The sequence below is a fragment of the Scyliorhinus canicula genome, chromosome 4 (genome assembly GCF_902713615.1).
Source record: "Scyliorhinus canicula chromosome 4, sScyCan1.1, whole genome shotgun sequence".
Classification (NCBI taxonomy): domain Eukaryota; kingdom Metazoa; phylum Chordata; class Chondrichthyes; order Carcharhiniformes; family Scyliorhinidae; genus Scyliorhinus; species Scyliorhinus canicula.
In genome coordinates this window covers 23,474,096-23,496,941 of record NC_052149.1, presented here as the reverse complement: position 1 = coordinate 23,496,941, position 22,846 = coordinate 23,474,096, and the positions used below count along the sequence as shown (strand labels likewise).

Below are 22,846 nucleotides of genomic sequence, written 5' to 3'. Positions count from 1 at the left end.
GGTTTCCTCCCACAGTCCAAAGATGTGCGGGTTAGGTGGATTGGCCATGCTAAATTGCCCGTAGTGTCCTAAAAAGTAAGGTTAAGGGGGGGGTTGTTTGGGTTACGGGTACAGGGCGGATATTTGGGTTTGAGTAGGGTGATCATTGCTCGGCACAACATCGAGGGCCGAAGGGCCTGTTCTGTGCTGTACTGTTCTATATTCTATGTTCTATGTTAAGGTAACAGATGCTTGCTGTGAACCCTCACTATCTCACTGCCTCCCACTGACCTGGCCGTAGAGAATCCTTCCCTCCCTGATACTCCAGGTGCCTGGTATTGGGCAGGTCAAAAATTGTTACACTCAGCACCTAATGCTACAATAATTGTTGCAGTATCTGAATATCCAACTGTCATCCCCCAGGTGCAAAATATTACAAGGTTAATAATCCCACCAAACACAAAACTGCTCCACAGAGCAAATATTCTAACTTGGAACAGGAACTACACTTTTATTAATTGTTTCCTCCTTTAATGAGTGAAGACACTGACCCATTGTCCCTTCGGAGTTTTCATAAAAAATGAGTTACCTGGTCTTTACTGATTTGAAACCTAGAAAATTTACAACACAGAAGGTGACCATTAAACACTTGATATCCGCTAGTCATTAGTTATCCAGGCTAATTTCGCATTGCAACTCATCTTATACATGATGACACTTCAAGTGCATATCCAAGTATTTTTCAGTGCAATGAGTGTTGCCGCCTCTACCACACTTTGAGGTGATGTGTTCCTGACTCTCACCACCCTCTGAGTGAAAATTAACCCCCTACCCCATCAATCCTTCCTTCTGCCAATCTGTCCTCTGGTTCTTGACCTGTCTGCTATGTAAACGGGTCCTTCCCATCCACCCTATCTAGACCACCAATTAAATTTCCCCTCAACCTCCTGTATTCCAGAGAAAACAATCCCAGCCCATCCAATCTTTTTCCTCATAAATAGAATCTTCAGGGCACTAACCTTGTATTATTCACTATACCAAGGCACAATTCACAGTACCCGCTCAGAACAACGAACAATACAGCTCAGAAACAGGCCCTTCGGCCCTCCCAGCCTGTACCGGTCATGATACAAGCCTTGGCCAAAACCCTCAGCACTTCCTTGTGCCATATCCCTCCATACCCATCCTACCCATGTGTTTGTCAAGATGCCTTTTGAACGCCGTTAATGTATCTGCTTCCACAACCTCCCCAGGCAGTGTGTTCCAGGCACTAACCACCCTCTATGTAAAAAAAAACCTGCCTTTAATATACAATTTAAGATCGTTGATCGGGCTCAGATGACAGTGGCCCGGATGAGCAGATTCTTTGGGGTAGAAGATAGGTGTGAAAATGTGCGGGAGGACCAGCGAACCATGTCCACATGATCTGGGCATGTCCGAAGCTTAGGGGATTTTGTCTGGGGTTTGCAGATGTTATGTCCACGGTGTTAAAAACAAGGGTGGCGCTGAGTCCAGAGGTGTCGGAAGACCCAGGAATCCAGGAAGAGAAAGAGGCACGCGTTCTGGCCTTTGCTTCCCTGGGAGCCCGGAGACGGATGCTATTAGCTTGGAGGGACTCAAAGCCCCTGAAGTTGGAGGCCTGGCTATCGGACATGGCTAGCTTTCTCTGTTTGGGGAAAATCAAGTTTGCCTTGAGAGGGCAACTGTTCATCAACTTCTTCGCGGAAAATTAATCGTCAGCAGGGGCGGGGGGGGGGGGGGGTAATTTGGCTTAGAGTAGGGGGTTAATAAAGGTGGGGCCTGTAAGGGAGGGAGATGGCTTTTGCACTATGTTTATAGTTTCATGTACATTGTTTATTGTGTTGTTATAATACCAAAATAAATCTCAATAACATGTTTATTTTTTTTAAAACCTGCCTCGCACATCTCCTCTAAACGTTGCCCCACAGACTGACCCCTCCACCCTGGGAAAGAGCGCCACTCTATCCGTGCCACTCACAATCTTGTAGTCCAATCCCATCCTTCCTGATTAAAACTGTGTGTAATACCTAATGTCTCATACTGTTCCAGCATAACCTTTCCTGCTCTTATTGTCCATGCCTTGGCTAATAAAGACAAGTATCGCTTATGCTTGTCTACCTGTCCTGTGACATTCGAGGATATGTGGACATTAACCCAGCTCCCTCTTTGTCTACACTTTTCATTATCCTCCCATTTTTTTGCGTTTTCCCCTTTTTATTGTTTGCCCTGCCCCTGTTGGTTCAATGTGTGAAGACATCAATTCCTGATCTGCACGGCCTGATATTCTATCAGTCCTGCAAATTATTCCTTGTTCATTTCATTCAGAGAGGAATGACCCTTTGGTTTCTGCCCTCAGCTTCTTATAAGTAGAGCTGTCAGTTTCCAGGTAAATAATCTGGCCCTGACAATCTCAAACAGTTTCTGCAGTTTCAGGAGCAATTCTCTCAGCCTTCAACCCAAACAATTCTCTGTGAGTCAGCGTGGTGTTTCTGGCAAGGTGCAAAAATGTTTGTAATGATGAAACTTTTCAAAACGAGAACCAATGAAAACTATTACTGAAACCTGCATGTAACTGATCATTGATCAGCTTCACTGTAAAAAAAAATGAAAACAACATTGTCTTTTTTTTTATTTAGGGGGCAAAATCCAGGTTACAGACGCCAGTTAGTCAAAAAAAGACTAGGAGCAGCAGAGTTGAGAGCCAATCAGAAAGCATTACTGAATCTCAACCTGAGGAACAACAAATTGTTGAAGAGCAACAGTTGATTCTGGCTGAATCGCAGCCCTGTCCAAAACAGGCAACAGAACTGAGCGATCGGTTAGAAAGAAATGACCAATGTTCGGAGAGCGACGTCGTAGAAAGCAATGCAGAAACTGAAAAGGAAAAGCCAAACGAAACAGAAACTCCTGAAATTGAATCGCAGCCCTGTCCTGCACAGCCAGTAGAACCGAGCGATCGGTTAGAAAGAAATGACCAACGTTCGGAGAGTGAAGTCGTAGAAAGCAATGCAGAAACAGAAATGGAAACGCCAAATGAAACCGAAACTCAGGAAGCTAATCTGATTGAAATAGTTGAAGTAGATGAAGGGAGCGATTCGGATCATGAAACCAAAGTACAGCCCTGCGAAGAACAGCGAATAGAACCCAATGATAGGTTGAGAAGAAATGACCAATATTTGGAAAGCAACATTGCAGAAAGCAATACAGAAAAGGAAAAGCCAAACGAAACAGAAACTCATGAAACTATTCTGATTGAAACAGACGAAGGGAGCGACACAGATCATGAAACCCAAAGTGTGACTCTAACCACTATCACCTTGCAGCTTAGCAGTGATGAAGACAGAGGCGCTGTAGGGGCTGAAGACAGTGAGGTGTTGTTGGAAGAATCCAGCTTTGATGTTATATCTGGACCGAGTGTTTCGCCTGAACCGTCTGCCATTCCTCCTGCCACAGCAAAGGGTAGCGAGCTGTTCGTGATTGACAAGCAACCCGGAGTAGATCACGATAGAAAATATTACTTAGACTTGAGTGAAAAGGAGGAAAGTGGGGAGGAACAGGAGGAGGACGGCGAACGTGGAGAAGAAACTGGTGACCAAGACGAGGAGTCGGATAAAGAGGGAGATGATGATGATTTTATCGATGAAGACGATGACGATGATATTTTGAAAACCAAGTCTAGTTTGTAAGTCAAGCAATATTTTTTCTGTCATTTGTATATACCGTCTTTTTCAAAGTGATGAGTACTAATAGATGTAGCAGTTTTTAAGCAAATACAGAGACAGGGGAAAAGAACGAAAGCAAAGATCTGTGAGAAGCAGGTCTGGAGGAGGGATAAATGGAAAACTCAAAATCACCACTAATTTTTGTTTCTTGTCCCACTACCCTCTCATTTTGCCTGCATGTTACACCATCAACCTCTTAGTCTTTTCATCTCTCCTTCCTTCCACCCTATCACAGACCTTTTCCACTACCACCCTGCCTCCCCTTTCCTCCTCTGTATTTATTTAAAACCTATTGTGCCTTTTAACTCTTTTCAATTTTGACGAACTGTCATTGGTCTGACACGTTTACTCTGTTTCTGGCTTCATCGATACTATTAGACTCAGGTTTTCCCAAGAACATCTGTTTATTTTTTCAGATTTTAAAGATTGAAAGTCTCTTGGCTTTTGTATTTTACTGACTCACTTCGGACAACGATAGAAGTAGTAAATGTGTTTATATATAAAGTTTTGGGAGTGCCTGAAAAAGGTCCTTGTCCCCACACTTCGTAGAAAACACCACCTACCAGACCACGTCCTCACCAATCCACCAGTTGCAGACGCATCTGTCTCTGAGAGTAAAGGATAGTATGCGGAGGAGTGGCCACCGCACAGTCCTTGTGAAAACAAAATCTTCACATTGAGCATATAGTCCAGAGTGATGTGTGGCACTGCCAACATGCGAAAAGGAATTGACTCCGCACAGATCCAGCAGCTCACAACTGGGTACCTATGAGGTGCTGAGGGCCATCAGCAGCTGAATTGTATTTAACCGCACTCTGTAACCTCATGGCCGAGTATATCCTTCAGCTTACCATTACCATCAAGCCAAGGGATCAACTCTGGCTCAATGAGGAATGCAGGAGGGTGACAGACTAACAGGAGGAAGAGGCACCACAAATATCCCCAACCTCAATGATGGGGGAGCCCAGTTCATCAGTGCAAAAGACAAAGCATTTGCAACCATCTTCAGCCTGAAGTGCTGAGTGGATGATGCATTTGAACCCCCTCCAAAGGTCCCCAGCATCACAGATTCCAATCTTCAACCGATTTGATTCACTCCCTGTGATATCAATAAACAGTTGAAGGCACTGGATACTGAAAAAGCTAGAGGCCCCGACAGCATTACAGCAATAGTACTGAAGACTTGTGCTCTAGAACTAGCTGCTCCTCCAGCCAGGTTGTTCCAACACTGACATCTACCCGCAATGTGGGAAACTGCTCAGGTTTGTCATGTACACAAGAAACAGGACAAAACCAGTACATCAGCCTACTCTCGATCATCAGCGAAGTGATGGAAGGAGTCATCGACAGTGCTAACAAATGGCACTTAATCTGAAATAACCTGCTCACTGCTCAGTTTGGAGTCTGGTAGGGTCACTCAGCTCCTAACCTCACTGCAGTCTTTGTCTAAACAGTTAGAAATTTTACAACACCAGGTTAAAGTCCCAACAGGTTTGTTTGGAATCACTCACTTTCCGAGTGCAGCTCCTTCATCAGGTAAGTCACGAAAGTGAGTGATTCCAAACAAACCTGTTGGACTTTAACCTGGTGTTGTAAGATTTCTTACTGTACTCACCCCGGTCCAACACCGACATCTCCACACTTTGTCTAAACAAGAACAAAACAGCTGAACTCCAGAGGTGAGGCAAGAGTGGCTGCCCTCAAAATGTAGGCAGAATTTGATCGAGTTTGGCATCTATGGGCCTCAGGAAAACTGGAGTCAGTGGGGGAAAAGGGGAAAACACTCCGCTTGTTGGAATCCTGCCTTACACAAAGGAATATGGTTGTTCGAGGTCAATCATCTCAATGCGCAGGACATCACTACAGGAGTTGCTCATGATGGTGTCCTAGGCCCAGCCATCTTCATTTGCTTAATCAGTGACCTTTCTTCCTTCATAAGGTTAGAAGTGGGACTAAGGACTGCCCAATGTTCAGTGCCACCAACAAACATTCAGACTCTGAAACAGTCCGTGCCTATATACAGCAAGACCTGGACAACGTTTCAGGCTTGGACTGATAGAGATAACATTCAAGCCATGCAAGTGCCAGGCAATGGCCATCTCCAACAACAGAGTATCTATTCATCTCCCCATGGCATTACCATTACTGAATCCCCCACCATCAGCATCCAGAGTGGGGGTCATCATTGGCCAGAAACTGATCTGGACGACTGCGGCTATAGGAGCAGGTCAGAAGCTGATGATTCTGAGGCAACTGACTCATCTCCTGACCCCCCCAAAGCTTGTCCACCATCTACAAGGCACAAGTTAGCAGTGTAATGGAATACCCTCCCCTTACCTGGATGAGTGCCGCTCCAACAACACTCAAGAAGCTTGGCACCATCCAGGACAAAGCAGCTTGTTTGATTGGTACCTCTACCACCTAGAAGGACAAGGGCAGCAGACACATGGGAACCCCACACCTGCATGTTTCCTCTAAGCCACACACCATCCTAATTTGGAACTATATTACTGTTCCCTTCCCAACAGCACTGTGGCTGTATCCACACCACATGGACTGGGTGCTCACCGCCACCTTCTCAAGGCTGTATCTACACCACATGGACTGGGTGCTCACCGCCACCTTCTCAAGGCTGTATCCACACCACATGGACTGGGTGCTCACCGCCACCTTCTCAAGGCTGTATCCACACCACATGGACTGGGTGCTCACCGCCACCTTCTCAAGGCTGTATCCACACCACATGGACTGGGTGCTCCGCCACCTTCTCAAGGCTGTATCCACACCACATGGACTGGGTGCTCACCGCCACCTTCTCAAGGCTGTATCCACACCACATGGACTGGGTGCTCACCGCCACCTTCTCAAGGCTGTATCCACACCACATGGACTGGGTGCTCACCGCCACCTTCTCAAGGCTGTATCCACACCACATGGACTGCATGCTCACCGCCACCTTCTCAAGGCTGTATCCACACCACATGGACTGCATGCTCACCGCCACCTTCTCAAGGCTGTATCTACACCACATGGACTGGGTGCTCACCGCCACCTTCTCAAGGCTGTATCCACACCACATGGACTGCATGCTCACCGCCACCTTCTCAAGGCTGTATCCACACCACATGGACTGCATGCTCACCGCCACCTTCTCAAGGCTGTATCCACACCACATGGACTGGGTGCTCACCGCCACCTTCTCAAGGCTGTATCTACACCACATGGACTGGGTGCTCACCGCCACCTTCTCAAGGCTGTATCTACACCACATGGACTGGGTGCTCACCGCCACCTTCTCAAGGCTGTATCTACACCACATGGACTGGGTGCTCACCGCCACCTTCTCAAGGCTGTATCTACACCACATGGACTGGGTGCTCACCGCCACCTTCTCAAGGCTGTATCCACACCACATGGACTGGGTGCTCACCGCCACCTTCTCAAGGCTGTATCTACACCACATGGACTGGGTGCTCACCGCCACCTTCTCAAGGCTGTATCTACACCACATGGACTGGGTGCTCACCGCCACCTTCTCAAGGCTGTATCTACACCACATGGACTGGGTGCTCACCGCCACCTTCTCAAGGCTGTATCTACACCACATGGACTGGGTGCTCACCGCCACCTTCTCAAGGCTGTATCCACACCACATGGACTGGGTGCTCCGCCACCTTCTCAAGGCTGTATCCACACCACATGGACTGGGTGCTCACCGCCACCTTCTCAAGGCTGTATCCACACCACATGGACTGGGTGCTCACCGCCACCTTCTCAAGGCTGTATCTACACCACATGGACTGGGTGCTCACCGCCACCTTCTCAAGGCTGTATCTACACCACATGGACTGGGTGCTCACCGCCACCTTCTCAAGGCTGTATCTACACCACATGGACTGGGTGCTCACCGCCACCTTCTCAAGGCTGTATCTACACCACATGGACTGGGTGCTCACCGCCACCTTCTCAAGGCTGTATCCACACCACATGGACTGGGTGCTCACCGCCACCTTCTCAAGGGCAATTAGGGATGGGCAACAATTGCTGGCTTTGTCAAAGATGCCCACATCCGATGAAAGAATAAAGGCAAAGTGAGTGTGCAAGTGACACCCCTCCATGCCACAGAGGTTTGTACCACTTGCCCAACCTCTTGCTATGGTGCCTACATAACCCTTTTCCCTGTTAATTCCATGGTACTGTTGTGTAATAAGTGTTTCATTTACATCTACCTTAAAACAACCAGAGAGAATAACATTGGAAGAAATCTAGAAGTTACTTGGTGTAGAGAAATGTACTGAATGTAAAATTGCATTTAAACACTAATGTCGCCTTTGTGTTCAACATGGCCTAAGCCTGAACTTAAAGGCCTCAATGGATCGGTTTGTTGAAACTAAACAAAATTTGTTTTTTTTTAAAAGAAAGCATCCTGACATCCAGCTGGCATCTTTCAGAATGGCAGCAAGTTTGCTACAAGTAGCCAGGAAGTATGTAGAAGTCAGAATGAGTTCCTGCTTCCCTTCCATACTCAGCACGTGAATGGACATCGGCTGAGGATAAAATAATGTTTTTTTTAAAACTAAATGTAGAGTGCCCAATTCATTTTTTTTCCAATTGAGGGGCAATTTTACTGCGGCCAATTCACCTACCCTGCACGTTGTGGGGGTGAAACCTACACGGGGAGAATGTGCAAACTCCACACAACCGGTGGCCCAGGATTGAACCGGGTCCTCGGCGCCCTGAGGCAGCAGTGCTAACTACTGCGTCACCATGCTGCCAGAATAAAGGTTGGCTTGTGATTCCCTCCACCTACACCTCCAAACAATGTGGGGTATGGGGACAGGATGGAGGTGTGTGCTTAAGTAGGGTGCTCTTTCCAAGGGCCGGTTCAGACTCGATGGCCAAATGGCCTCCTCTGCACTGTAAATTCTATGATTCTATAAACACCATACTCCACTGGCTTTTCTCAGAGCTGTGCAGTGGGCTTGACTCAGTGGGAAGAATCATAAAGGTGACTCGGAGCAGGTAGAAAATTACTGAGGAGAGAGGAGAATAATTGTTACTACCTTTTGGGTGTAAGAGGAAAGTGCAACTAGAATTCTGAAAGCATGGTCTATTCTTCAATATTGACCCACGCTATATAACACTAATGTCTGAAACCTGACACTGTTTTAAAGATCACAATTCAATTGATCATGGATAATTTAGCAGATTAATGGATTTTGTTTTTTTTTGTATTCCAGAATCGAATTGTCAAGCAGTATTGATTCGGGGCTAAATCTGAAGGAACTAGGTGGGCTGTGCATAAGCTTTGACCCTAACAAACAGGGTCCCAATTCAAAAGCCTTTAAAAAGTTAAAAGAGAAAAAGGAAAATGACGATGAGGTAAGACTCTTGGGTACATTCTGACCTGTTTCCTATTCTTGCTTTACTGCCGACCCATTGTTATCTGTGCAGTACTAGCAGGCCAGGCATATGGTTTTTTTGTGTGTGTCAAACTGAACGACCAGCGCAGTTTTGGATACTTTTTCCGACCCAGGTTTGTGTCTGCAGTCAACATTTTGGGCTGTGCGACACAATTATGAAGTACTGATGGTTACAGCTCTGTTACTGAAGTGATGATTTAAGATTATTGCTCAGGAAGCTTATATGTTGGGTATAAATGTATTAGTTGAAATACTTTTTTTTTTTACATGTATGGCTGTCAGGGTAAAGGCACTTAAGCAGGGAAAGGTGAGTGCAGAGTCTGGGGCAACAAGACGTCTAGAACCTTGAGAAGTGTCCAGCACAGAAACAGGCCATTTTGCTTAGCTAGTCCATGTTTATGCACCACACGAGTCTCGTCACACCCTGCTTCATGTCACCGTATCAGCTTAATCTATTTATTTCCCCCTTGTGCATTTAAATAGCTTCCCCATAAATGTGCCAATGCTATATGGTGCATGGTGTAGAGGATTTTCAGGTTTCGGGGAAGAGGTACATGGGCGCTTGAGAGCAATAAACTTGCAGGATCGCGGGGGAATGTTACTGATTAGATTGCTGTACAAAGAGCTGAAATGGACTCAATGGGCCAAATGGCCCCTCTCTTGTTAAGAATTGAGGAAAATTAAGATGAAAAATGAAATAAAGAAAGGGGATAAAAGCAGATTGATAAATGCAGCTGTCTGAAGGAGTGTTTTGATATGCGAATTAGCATACCAGTGGGGGAAAAAATAAGTGTTTACCGATGTGACTAGGGGGGAAACAATGGTGTTGGCGACACATGTTGTAGGAGACACATAGCACCACAATTGCAAGGTGACTTCAAAGTGGAGAGATAAGGGAATTGGCACTGACATGCTAAAAGCCGGGTCCACACGGTGGGTAACATCAAAGGGAAAGAATTATATATCTATAACATAACTGGAGAAAGGGACACAGTAGAAGCCGCTATCAACTCAGCCAAACCCACCTGCAGAAAACTCTCCTGAAGTTATTGCTAAAAGATTATTGTTTAAAATCCAAAACTCAAACAGAGATTATTTCTTCGCTGAAACTGAAGACGGTTTTCCCAAATGTGAAGAAATAACTTGTGCATGGTAACTACCTGCTGGATTTAGCTCATAGAGTTATAGAATATTGGATGTTTAAAAGGGGCATCTCAGAGTTCAGGAAACATAGGTAGTCGGGAACATGGGTAACACATGAGATACTGTGTGTGTACAGCCATCAGTGTAGTTAATATTATAGTGTATTATAGTCCTTCTTGTCCTGTGTTTTCTTTTAAGTTAGTAAGTATTCTTTATTAATTGATCACAAATCAACTGGTTTATATACCTTTTCTCACAGTATACCAAATTTAAAATATACACCACTAAGATCCGGTGTTCCAATTTACCCTTCTGGGCTTTGGGATACCCTCTCATTTAACATCAGCACGATTCTCAATACTGTTATTATGACTTGGGTATCTACTTGTCTGAGCTACTTGTGGTAGAGTTCCACATTCTAACCATTTTCAGTTCCCCTGAATTTCCTTGTCTGTTTATTGATAACTATCTTATTATGGTTCCTAGTGGAAGCAGAATAGATCTGTAGTGACAGGGATCGAATAAGTCAAAGTTGGACATTTTAAGGATGGTGGGTTTCATGTGGGTAGGGAACATTGACTGAGACTATCTCCGAGGTTAGGTTGGCAATGTGCTTAAGTGGAAATGAAAGATTGAAGCCAGTGTTGCCTGTAATTTTCCTTCACTGTGTGTGTGGCCTGTTTGCTGCAGTGTCTTTAAGATTGCCACTCACAAGCACACCTTAAAGGGACCTCTGCTGTGTGCAACCTATTTATTCCCGATGCAGTAAACCCTGGACCGTTACGCAGCCATGCATCCACGCATCTTTGAGGGAATGTTGCCTTCAGCCATTTTTATTGCTGTATGACGTCTGTGTTATAACAGCAGAGAAAGAGGCATTTGGCCCATCGAGTCCATGTCAGCTCTCTCTATAGCATTCCCCACTGTCCTGCAAGTCTATTTCTCTCAGGTGCCCATGTACTACTTACCCAAAACCTGAAAATCCCCCTAGACCTTGTTGTAGTCTTGGGTATTAATGACAATTGCCTCCTATAAAGAAGGCTCAATGATCACAGCTCGGGGGTGATTTGAGTTCATTATGGATATGTTACTGGACTAATGATCTAAAAAGAAGTGTTAACAGCTGGATAATTTAAATTCCGTTAATGAAATAAATCTGGAATTAAAAACTAGTATTGCTAATAGTTACTGTGTAACTACTGGATTCCTGTGAAAACCCAAAAGGCTCACCAATGTCATGGGCTAAGGTGATATACTTTGGCAGCAAGGAGGCGACATAGACTTAGTGTGTGCAGGAACAGAGAGACCTAGTTATACATGTGTATAGATCTTTTGAAGGGAGCAGAACATATTGTGGGAGTGTGGCATGTGAAAGTTTCAGCTTAATAAATAGACGTATTGCTTTAAAAAGTAGGGAAGTTACGCTGAATCTTTATAAAACACTGGTTAGGCCACAACTGGAGTATTACAACCAGTTCTGGTCACCACACTTCAGGAAGAATGTGAGGACCCTCGAGAGGATGCAGAGGAGATTTACCAGAATGGTTCCAGGGTTTGGGTGATTTTAGCTACAAGGTTAGATTGGAGAAACTGGGTTGTTTTTGAAGCAAATGAGTTAGAGAGAAGATTTGATGAGGTGTGCAATATTATGGCAGGTTTGGAGAAGTATAAGAGTAAGAGACACAGAGTAAAGGTTTTGGGCATGAAATGTGGGAGGAATATGAAAAGTTTATTTTTACATAGCAAGTGCAACCCACTGCAGGGAGGGCGGTAGAATCGGAATTGGTCAGTGATCTCAAAGAGAAAGTGGATGGCCACTTGTATATATATCTGGATAGAGTGGTGAAATGATACTGACTGGATTGCTCCATGGTCAGCTGGCATGGACCTGATAAGCAAAGTAGCTGACTCCTGTTCCATAAATATGACTCTGTGTGCTTTAGGGAAGAAAATCTGCCCTCCTCACCCAAGCTATATCTTTTTTTTTTAGGGGCAATTTAACGTGGCCAATCCACCTACTCTGCACATTTTTGGGTTGTGGGGGCGAAACCCACGCAGACACGGGGAGAAGGTGCAAACTCCACACGGACAGTGACCCAGAGGATCGAACCTGGGACCTCAGCGCCGTGAGGCGGTTGTGCTAACCACTAGGCCACCGTGCTGCCCCTCCCCAAGCTATATCTAACACGAGACCCACATCAATGTAGTTTACTCATAACTGCCCTCTGAAATAGCCTAGCAAGCCATTCACTTGTCAGGAAGGCCGTTCTCCACCATCTTCTATGGTCAATTAGTGATGGGCAATAAGTACTGTTATGGACCCCGATATGTTCGATGCGAGGGAATTCCAAATCCCAGAAGTCAAACTTGAAACGTCAGTTATAAACAGTTTATTTTTGCGATTTGGCAAAAAGTGTGAGAAAAGAGATGAAATCTGGGAAGTCTTGTAAATTATCCAAATAACAAAACATTTATTAAACTTTAAAACACACAAGAAAGTCAACAGTAAGGACAACTACAATAATGGTTGCATAGACCGTATACTTGAATTACTTTCCTAAACTCTGAGACTACACCGTCCCCAAAACAACGTCCCATGAGCCAAATCCAGCAATTAAGTACCACACAGGACCAGCCGATATCTTTTAGGGAATATTTCTTCTAGTTTCGAGTAGAATTTCTGGGGTCTAATACAGGCGGCTTCTTCTACTTTCGGTACAACAACTTGACTCACTCAGAAATCTTTTTTATTTGCAGTGGGCGTGCCTATGATCTAGGCCACTAGACGCCACTTTGCTGAACAAAGTATGGGTTCCACCCTGCTACTCGTCTAATCTATATCTCACAAGTCCTCAGTGCAGCTACATGGTTATCTTTGCAGCTCTTTACTTTTCATTTCATTCCAACTTCCTGACAATGCCGACTTTGCCAACAATGCCCACGTCCCATGAACGATTTTTAAAAAATGCTCAGTAAAGATGCCTGATTGGCACCTTTACAGTAGAATGGGGCCTTTAGTATATTTTAGTTAAGTTTACCCTTTTAATAGAAGAATTTTTTTTTTTCCAATCCAAACCATTATTTGAAGCAAGGACAAAAATTAGACCTACTTTGATGTTTTGTTACCAGCTAAATGAAAGGAATTAATTTCCACAGTAGCATCACAGCCATTTTATACATAATGGAGGGGAAGGCGGACATTCTAACAGTAAATGAACTTGGAGACACATTGGGACTGCAACAGATTGGTTTGTATCATTAATATATATCAGCTTGGGTACTTGCCCCGATCACCATGTGATGTCTGCAGATTCCAAATAGACCTGTTGGACCTTAACCTGGTGTTGTAAGACTTCATACTGTACCCACCCCAGTCCAACACCTGCATCTGCACATTCAGTTAGAAAGGTGCAGTCAGGAATAGTCCCATTTGCTGACTGCATCCCTCAACTCCCCTCCACAATAAGACCATGAGACATAGGAGCAGAATTAGGCCACACGGCCCATCGAGTCTACTCCGCTATTCAATCCTGCCTAATATTTTCTCATCCCCATTCTCCTGCCTTCTCCCCTGATTCCCTTTTTAATCTACCTCTGTCTTAAAGACATTCAATTATTTGGCCTCCACAGCCTTCTGCGGTAAAGAGTTCCACAGATTCACCACCCTCTAGCTGAAGAAATTCCTCCTCATCTCAGTTTTAAAGGATTGTCCCTTCAGTATGAGGCTGTGGCCTCGGGGCCCTTACCAACACTCTCTACCTGGGGTCATAAATGATCATTTGGATAAAGTACTAGAAAAGGTGGGACATTACTGAAGAATCTCCGTACCCTATAGGAGGAGCTCTGTACCTGACTGAACTGGACATTAAGATATGTGGTAGGGATCACGAACAGGAATTGGTTGGAGCGGTAATTAGACGCCTGGTAAGGATATACCTTTAGTGTTAGGTATGTAATAAATAATAGGAGTTTCTAGAAGAACATGTTTGTAATTTGATGTTTCTGTTCCTTAGCTGTTGGCAAATACTGTCCTGACACCAGAATTTGAAAAGCAGGAAAGTGCTCCACCTTTAAAAGAATCTGTTCGTCAACTGAAGAAAAAGCGCAGGGTAAGTATGGTGACCATCAGCATAGCATTACAGTGATTTCCATTTCGCCGTAGCTTATGCGTTCTGTATCAGTCTGTTAATCTATTTTGCACTGCTACCTCACAGCGCCGAGTTTCAATTCTGACCTCGGGTGGAATTTGCACTTTCTCCCCGTGTCTGCATGGGTTTCCCCCGGGTGCTCCGGTTTCCTCCCACAGTCCAAAGATGTGCAGGTTAGGTAGTTTGGCCATGCTAAATTGCCCCATAGTGTCCAACGGTTAGGTGGGGTTACAGGGTTGCAAGGGAGTGGGCCTAAGTGGGGAGCCCTCTCAGAGGTTCGGTGCTACTCGATGGGCGAATAGCCTCCTTCTGCACTATAGGGATTCTATTCTATTAGGGCAGCACGATAGCACAGTGGGTGGCACTGTTGCTTCACAGCGCCAGGGTCCCAGGTTCGATTCCCACTTGGGTCACTGTCTATACGGAGTCTGCACGTTCTCCCAGTGTCTGCGTGGGTTTCCTCCCAAAAGATGTACTGTTAGGTAATTTGGACATTCTGAATTCTCCCTCAGTGTACCCGAACAGGCGCCGGAATAACTAGGGGCTTTTCACAGTAACTTCATTGCAGTGTTAATGTAAGCCTACTTATGACAATAAAGATTATTATTATTATTATGTTTCCAAACTGGAATAAACCTCTAATTAAAACAACCTCTGTAGATCTTTGTGCCTTTAATATCCTGCTTTTATTTTGAACTGTTGCATATTTAGGAGGAACGTGCAAAGACTTCAGGGGATGGTTGGTACGACATGAAGGCTCCTGAACTAACTGATGAGTTGAAGAATGATCTGAAGGCTCTGAAAATGAGGGCAGCAATTGATCCCAAGCGTTTCTATAAGAAGAATGACCGTGTTGGCTTCCCTAAGTATTTCCAGGTATGTATCAGCAGATAAACTGTGCTGTGCAATGTGATTCATTTGGTGCTTTTGGCTTTATCCTGTGTAGCCAGGTTGTAATATGCAGCAATAAATAAAGTTGGTCTTGCACGTACATCAAACTGCTCAGATTTATAAAATATTGGGCAGGCATGGTGGAAACCCCTTAACCAAATACTGATTGATACGCATGCCCGCAGTTTGAGAGGACTCAGTAGAGGGAGAGAAGCAAGTCTTCTTGGAGGAATTATCTCTTATTCCGTGCCGAGCCTCCCTGGAAGCATGAAGAGAGGAACAAGGTGGGCATTGAGCCAAAGAATATCGGCAGTGCCCAAACAGTATAAGCATTACAGTGCGGAAGCAAGTGATTGTACAGGAAATGAAAGCTTTATTTAGAGTATTAGCTACAATGTAGAAAATTATAGTGTTTTAAAGTATTTTATGCTGGCGTGGGATAAAAGCACCTCCACAGACTGGAGCTGAGCTGTAGATAGCAGGCAAATCCTAGTTTTGATCGTCAGTGTGCTAAATTAGGCTGTTTTACCCAGAAAATCCTCCATTAAATCATCAATATGAGCAACACTCATATCCTTCAACCCGTTGCTTTTGTGGCTGAGAATAAAAATTAGGTAAATCAAAAGAAATTGTATTTTAGGAAATATATACCACAAAGTAAATCTGGTGTGTTGATACATGACATTATAGAGCTCCTCGAATGTGCTTAGATGCTGTTGATTCATTCGGAGACATTTGTATCAGCAGTGAGACTTTTAAAATGTATATTTTCTGGTTATCCCAGTATGTTGTTATTCTTTTCCATCTTTCTTTCTAGGTTGGTAAAGTTCTGGACAATCCAGCAGACTTCTATCACTCCCGTATTCCTAAGAAACAAAGAAAGCAGACAATGGTGGAGGAGCTTCTGGCAGATGCTGATTTCCGACGGTATGCCCTTTTGTTTATGTGTGAGGAGGAAGAAGCCATTCGGTCTTCCCCCTCTTTTAAAAAAAAAAATATAAGGCTGAGGGGTGACCTAATAGAGTTCTTTAAAATTCTGGAAGGTTATTGAGTGGATACAGAGCGAATGTTTCCCTTTGGCGGACTAGAGTATAACTGGAAACATCAATATAAGATAGCCAGTAGGGAAATCGGAAGAAACTTCTTCACCCAAAGAATGGTAAGAATATGGAACTCCCTACCACAGGCTATGGTTGAAGCGAATAGCATTTAAAGGGAAACTAGACAAGCGTACGAAGAAGGGAAGAGGGTTACAATGATAGATTTAAATGAGGGAAGATGAGAGGAGTCGAGGGTGGCCCAGTGGTTAGCACTGCTGCCTCAGAGCCGCCAGAGACCCGGGTACAATTCTAGCCTTGGGTGGCTGTCTGTATGGAGTTTGCACGTTCTCCCGGTGCCTGTGTGGGTTTCCTCCCACAGTCCAGAAAAGTGGAGTTTGCACGTTCTCCCGGTGCCTGTGTGGGTTTCCTCCCACAGTCCAGAAAAGTGCAGGTTAGGTAGATTGGCCATGATAAAAAAAATGCCACTTAGTGTCCAGGAATGTGCAGGTTAGGTGGGGTTATGGGGATAGGGCAGGGGAGTGGGCCTAGTTAGGGTGCTCTTTCAGAGGGTCAGTAGAGATTCGATGGGCCGAATGGCCTCCTTCACTATAGTGGTTACATGGATTATATGTTTATATGTATATAGTGGAGTTTAAACACGGGCATGGCCAATTGGACTGAATGGCCTGTTATTGTGCCATGTATCCTGTGAAATCTGATATAAAAACAGCAAATGCTGCGATACTCATGGGTCATGAACCATCTGTGGAGAGAAACAGACTGAACGTCTGATGACCTTTCATCAGAATGCAGTATTTTACTCACTTTCAAATTCCAATCCTAAATGAGATAAAGGCCAACGTTCTTTTGTACGTTTGGGCTAGTCTTTTGTTGATATGTGCGCAGGGACACTAACTGTCCGCTATTCCACAGCCCCTAAACTTCCATTAGGAAAATTCCTGCTCCCACCCACATGGATTTCCTGTACGCCCTAAGTTAATGTCATCAGTGAGATTGGATATATAATGCTGCAGTCATCCACATCATTAGTATATCAGGGTGAGTTGTGGTGTCTCCGTACGGATCCCTGTGGGGGAACATTTGTTGCACCCACCAATCGGAGAGCTTTACTCTCCATTACCTTTACTCACTGTATCCTACCTCCCAACTAAGTACAAACCCACGTCACAAGGTTAATTCAAGTTCTGTGCGCTGTCATTTTTGCTAAGGATCTTTTGGGCATGGAACCCAATCAACTGCCTTCTGGAAATTCATATAGGCAAAATCCATAGACAATGTCTTACTCAGCATGTTCATGATATCCAAAAGGTCCAACTGGATTAGCGAGATATATCATCAACCTTTGAAAATAATTTTGGAAGGAGGAATGAAGAATATCCAATGTCCGTCCACTTTCAGACGCAGTAGTTTATCTTTTTTTTTTAACGTTACTCTGCCTCGGGCTTCTTCTACATCTAAAGATTGTGGTGTGTGGGGTGGCACGGTGGCGCAGTGGTTAGCACTGCTGCCTCATGGCAGGGGGGTGGGAACCAATGCTGGAAGTTGGAAGGTAGTAAAACAGGGACAGAAACAAAAGGAAGTAAGGGGAAAAGTGCAAGGCAGAGAAGACATAGTCAGAAATCCATCAGGGCGACAGTACAAGGTCCAGTGACTGAGGGGAGCACAGTGAATAGGCCCAGTAATAACAAAAGGAATAAAACTGGAGATGTTAAGATTCAAAACAGAGGTAAAAAAACCAACATAAGTGTACTTTACCTGAATGCTCGTAGTATTTGGAATAAAGTAAATGAGTTGGTGGCACAAATCATCGTAAATGACTATGATTTAGTGGCCATTACTGAAACATGGTTAAAGGATGGTCACGACTGGGAGTTAAATATCCGAGGGTATCAAACTATTCGGAAGGACAGAGTGGATGGTAAGGGAGGTGGTGTTGCTCTGTTATTTAAGGATGACATCCGGGCAATAGTAAGGGATGACATCGGTGCTATGGAGGATAAGGTTGAATCCATTTGGGTGGAAATCAGGAATAGTAAGGCGAAAAAGTCACTGATAGGAGTAGTCTATCGGCCACCAAATAGTAACGATATGGTGGGGCAGGCAATAAACAAAGAAATAACTGATGCATGTAGAAATGGTACAGCAGTTATCATGGGGGATTTTAATCTACATGTCGATTGGTTTAACCAGGTCGGTCAAGGCAACCGTGAGGAGGAGTTTATAGAATGTATCCGCGATAGTTTCCTAGAACAGTATGTAATGGAACCTACGAGGGAACAAGCGGTCCTAGATCTTGTCCTGTGTAATGAGACAGGATTGATTCATGATCTCATAGTTAGGGATCCTCTCGGAAGGAGCGATCACAATATGGTGGAATTTAAAATACAGATGGAGGGTGAGAAAGTAAAATCAAATACTAGTGTTTTGTGTTTAAACAAAGGAGATTACAAGGGGATGAGAGAAGAACTAGCTAAGGTAGACTGGGAGCTAAGACTTTATGGTGGAACAGTTGAGGAACAGTGGAGAACCTTCCAAGCGATTTTTCACAGTGCTCAGCAAAGGTTTATACCAACAAAAAGGAAGGACGGAAGAAAGAGGGAAAATCGACCGTGGATATCTAAGGAAATAAGGGAGAGTATCAAATTGAAGGAAAAAGCATATAAAGTGGCAAAGATTGCTGGGAGATTAGAGGACTGGGAAATCTTTAGGGGGCAACAGAAAGCTACTAAAAAAGCTATAAAGAAGAGTAAGATAGAGTATGAGAGTAAACTTGCTCAGAATATAAAAACAGACAGTAAAAGTTTTTACAAATATATAAGACAAAAAAGAGTGGCTAAGGTAAATATTGGTCCTTTAGAGGATGAGAAGGGAGTTTTAATAATGGGAAATGAGGAAATGGCTGAGGAACTGAACAGGTTTTTTGGGTCGGTCTTCACAGTGGAAGACACAAATAACATGCCAGCGACTGATAGAAATGAGGCTATGACAGGTGAGGACCTTGCGAGGATTGTTATCACTAAGGAGGGAGTGATGGGCAAGCTAATGGGGCTAAAGGTAGACAAGTCTCCTGGCCCTGATGGAATGCATCCCAGAGTGCTAAAAGAGATGGCTAGGGAAATTGCAGATGCACTAGTGATAATTTACCGAAATTCACTAGACTCTGGGGTGGTCCCGGTGGATTGGAAATTAGCAAACGTGACGCCACTGTTTAAAAAAGGAGGTAGGCAGAAAGCAGGAAATTATAGGCCAGTGAGTTTAACTTCGGTAATAGGGAAGATGCTGGAATCTATCATCAAGGAAGAAATTGCGAGGCATCTGGATAGAAATTGTCCCATTGGGCAGACGCAGCATGGGTTCGTTAAAGGCAGGTCATGCCTAACTAATTTAATGGAATTTTTTGAGGACATTACCAGTGCAGTAGATAACGGGGAGCCGATGGATGTGGTATATCTGGATTTCCAGAAAGCCTTTGACAAGGTGCCACACAAAAGGTTGCTGCATAAGATAAAGATGCATGGCATTTCGGGTAAAGTAATAGCATGGATAGAGGATTGGTTAATGAATAGAAAGCAAAGAGTTGGGATAAATGGGTGTTTCTCTGGTTGGCAATCAGTAGCTAGTGGTGTCCCTCAGGGATCCGTGTTGGGCCCACAATTGTTCACAATTTACATTGATGATTTGGAGTTGGGGACCAAGGGCAATGTGTCCAAGTTTGCAGATGACACTAAGATGAGTGGTAAAGCGAAAAGTGCAGAGGATACTGGAAGTCTGCAGAGGGATTTGGATAGGTTAAGTGAATGGGCTCGGGTCTGGCAGATGGAATACAATGTTGACAAATGTGAGGTTATCCATTTTGGTAGGAATAACAGCAAACGGGATTATTATTTAAACGATAAAATATTAAAGCATGCCGCTGTTCAGAGAGACTTGGGTGTGCTAGTGCATGAGTCACAGAAGGTTGGTTTACAAGTGCAACAGGTGATTAAGAAGGCAAATGGAATTTTGTCCTTCATTGCTAGAGGGATGGAGTTTAAGACTAGGGAGGTTATGTTGCAATTGTATAAGGTGTTAGTGCGGCCACACCTGGAGTATTGTGTTCAGTTTTGGTCTCCTTACTTGAGAAAGGACGTACTGGCGCTGGAGGGTGTGCAGAGGAGATTCACTAGGTTAATCCCAGAGCTGAAGGGGTTGGATTATGAGGAGAGGTTGAGTAGACTGGGACTGTACTCGTTGGAATTTAGAAGGATGAGGGGGGATCTTATAGAAACATTTAAAATTATGAAGGGAATAGATAGGATAGATGCGGGCAGGTTGTTTCCACTGGCGGGTGACAGCAGAACTAGGGGGCATAGCCTCAAAATAAGGGGAAGTAGATTTAGAACTGAGTTTAGGAGGAACTTCTTCACCCAAAGGGTTGTGAATCTATGGAATTCCTTGCCCAGTGAAGCAGTTGAGGCTCCTTCATTACATGTTTTTAAGGTAAAGATAGATAGTTTTTTGAAGAATAAAGGTATTAAGGGTTATGGTGTTCGGGCCGGAAAGTGGAGCTGAGTCCACAAAAAATCAGCCATGATCTAATTGAATGGCGGAGCAGGCTCGAGGGGCCAGATGGCCTACTCCTGCTCCTAGTTCTTATGTTCTTATGACGCTGAGGACCCGGGTTCAAATCCCGGCCCTGGGTCATTGTCCGTGTGGAGTTTGCACATTCTCCTCGTGACTGCGTGGGTTTCACCCCCACAACCCAAAGATGTGCAGCTTAGGTGGATTGGCCATGCTAAATTGCCCCTGAATTGGAAAAAACAATTGGACACTCTAAAATTTAACAAAAAAGGTTGTGGTGTGTGACACAGTTTCAGGCAGCCCTCTGGTGCATTAACAAAATATAACAAAAATTTTGCGGCCCGTGGGTATTAGCAAGCTACTCAGCTGTGTCAGCTTCTGAAGGAAAACACGATACTGATCATTCTCCTAGAGAGTAAAAATTCTGCTGATGTTTTTCCAGCGAGTCACAGTTGTGTCCCCGTTTGCAGGAGTGATTTTGTATTTTCCCCGCCCTAACCATTCTGCATTCGGGGCGAGTTTGACTTTGATCAGGTTTTGAGCATCACTTTAAAGAGGAGCCTGGAAGTAATGTCTTAATAACTCTTCAAGTAACCTGGGGGACTGATTTACACATAGCTAATATAATAAATTTAGCTAATGTATTGTGTGTAAAGATGATTGCAAAGTGTGTTTTTTTTTTAAATTCAGGTATAACAAGAGAAAGTATCAGCAGATCGAGACAGAAAGGGCAGCTTTTGCTGCCGGCAAAAAGAATCGCAAGAAGAGGAAATTTACAAAGTAAATTCTGCAGAAAAACCCTTGAGCGCCTCATTCTGGATACTCTTAAAGTTGCAGAGTGGTCATGTCACAGGAGACCATTCGGCCCATCAAATCCATGCCTGCTCTCCGTGGAGCAATCCAGTCAATCCCCTGTTCTATCCTTGTAACTCTGCAAATTTGTTCCCCTCAAATGCTCTTTTAATGTCCCATTGATATCACTCCTCACCTCTGCTTCCACCACCCTTGTCAGCAACGAGTTCCAGGTCATTACCACTTGTGGCGTGATGCAGTTCTTCTTCACATTATCTCTTACCCAAAGCCTCAAATCTTTCACAACTGATGTGTTTAGAAATTCTGAAAGTGCTACCAACTTCTTTCTCTCCCTCTCTCTCCCCTCTCCCTCTCTTCCCCCCCCCCCCCCCCCCCCCCCCCCCCCCCCCCCCCCCCCCCCCCCCCCCCCCCCCCCCCCCCCCCCCCCCCATTCATAAATGCAAGTGAGCTCACTTGGCTAAGAACAGTTTAGAGGATAAAAGTACTGTTTCAGCTGTGCTGAGATATGTACCATAGAAGATATTCCATCTTCAATGGACCAGTCTATTTAGACAATTCTATTTTTAATCGAATCATATAGTTATTTATGAGATTGTAAAAGTGACTATGCTCTATGCATCTGTATCCAATAGGTATTGAATCCAGATTTACAATAATAATGTTCTTGTAACACTGAAGCATACTGAAGTATTGATAACTTTTTTCTGTGTGACAGGCAGTTACAGCTTTTGGGATGAGAAATAATTATTTTTTTAAACCTAGGTTGAATGAGAAATTGTTCATTATATTATGAAATTTATAAAGATTGAACTCATGGTTTCTGAGGTTAGAATGGAAAAGACTTTTGAATTTGTCCATGTGAATTATTAGTTTAACTAATTGATAGCTTGCCTACAAGAAGAGAAAATGTACCTGGCAGATTTCATCAAGTGGGCTCTTAATTTTTCTGCTCAATAATTTTTTTAAAGATTTTTTTTTTTCCTCTCATACTTGTACTTGTGCTGTTGTTACACAATCAAAATAAAAATGTCAAACTTCTCAAGCTGCAGTCTCTACTGTTTGAGGAATAAAGTATCACGTGGTCT

The 22,846-nt window shown here is 44.1% G+C and overlaps 1 protein-coding gene across 1 annotated transcript in view; it reads left to right on the top strand.

The window, feature by feature from the left end:
* dnttip2 (deoxynucleotidyltransferase, terminal, interacting protein 2) overlaps window positions 1–22,117 on the top strand; it is a 35,825-nt gene extending 13,708 nt beyond the window's left edge. Inside the window, exons 2-7 of the mRNA XM_038793864.1 lie at window positions 2,637–3,682; window positions 8,963–9,104; window positions 14,302–14,397; window positions 15,148–15,312; window positions 16,145–16,254; window positions 21,639–22,117. Coding sequence (XP_038649792.1) covers window positions 2,637–3,682; window positions 8,963–9,104; window positions 14,302–14,397; window positions 15,148–15,312; window positions 16,145–16,254; window positions 21,639–21,732 — 1,653 coding nt within the window. The 3' untranslated portion in view covers window positions 21,733–22,117. The remainder of the gene's footprint in view (window positions 1–2,636; window positions 3,683–8,962; window positions 9,105–14,301; window positions 14,398–15,147; window positions 15,313–16,144; window positions 16,255–21,638) is intronic.
* The last annotated feature ends 729 nt before the right edge of the window (window positions 22,118–22,846 follow it).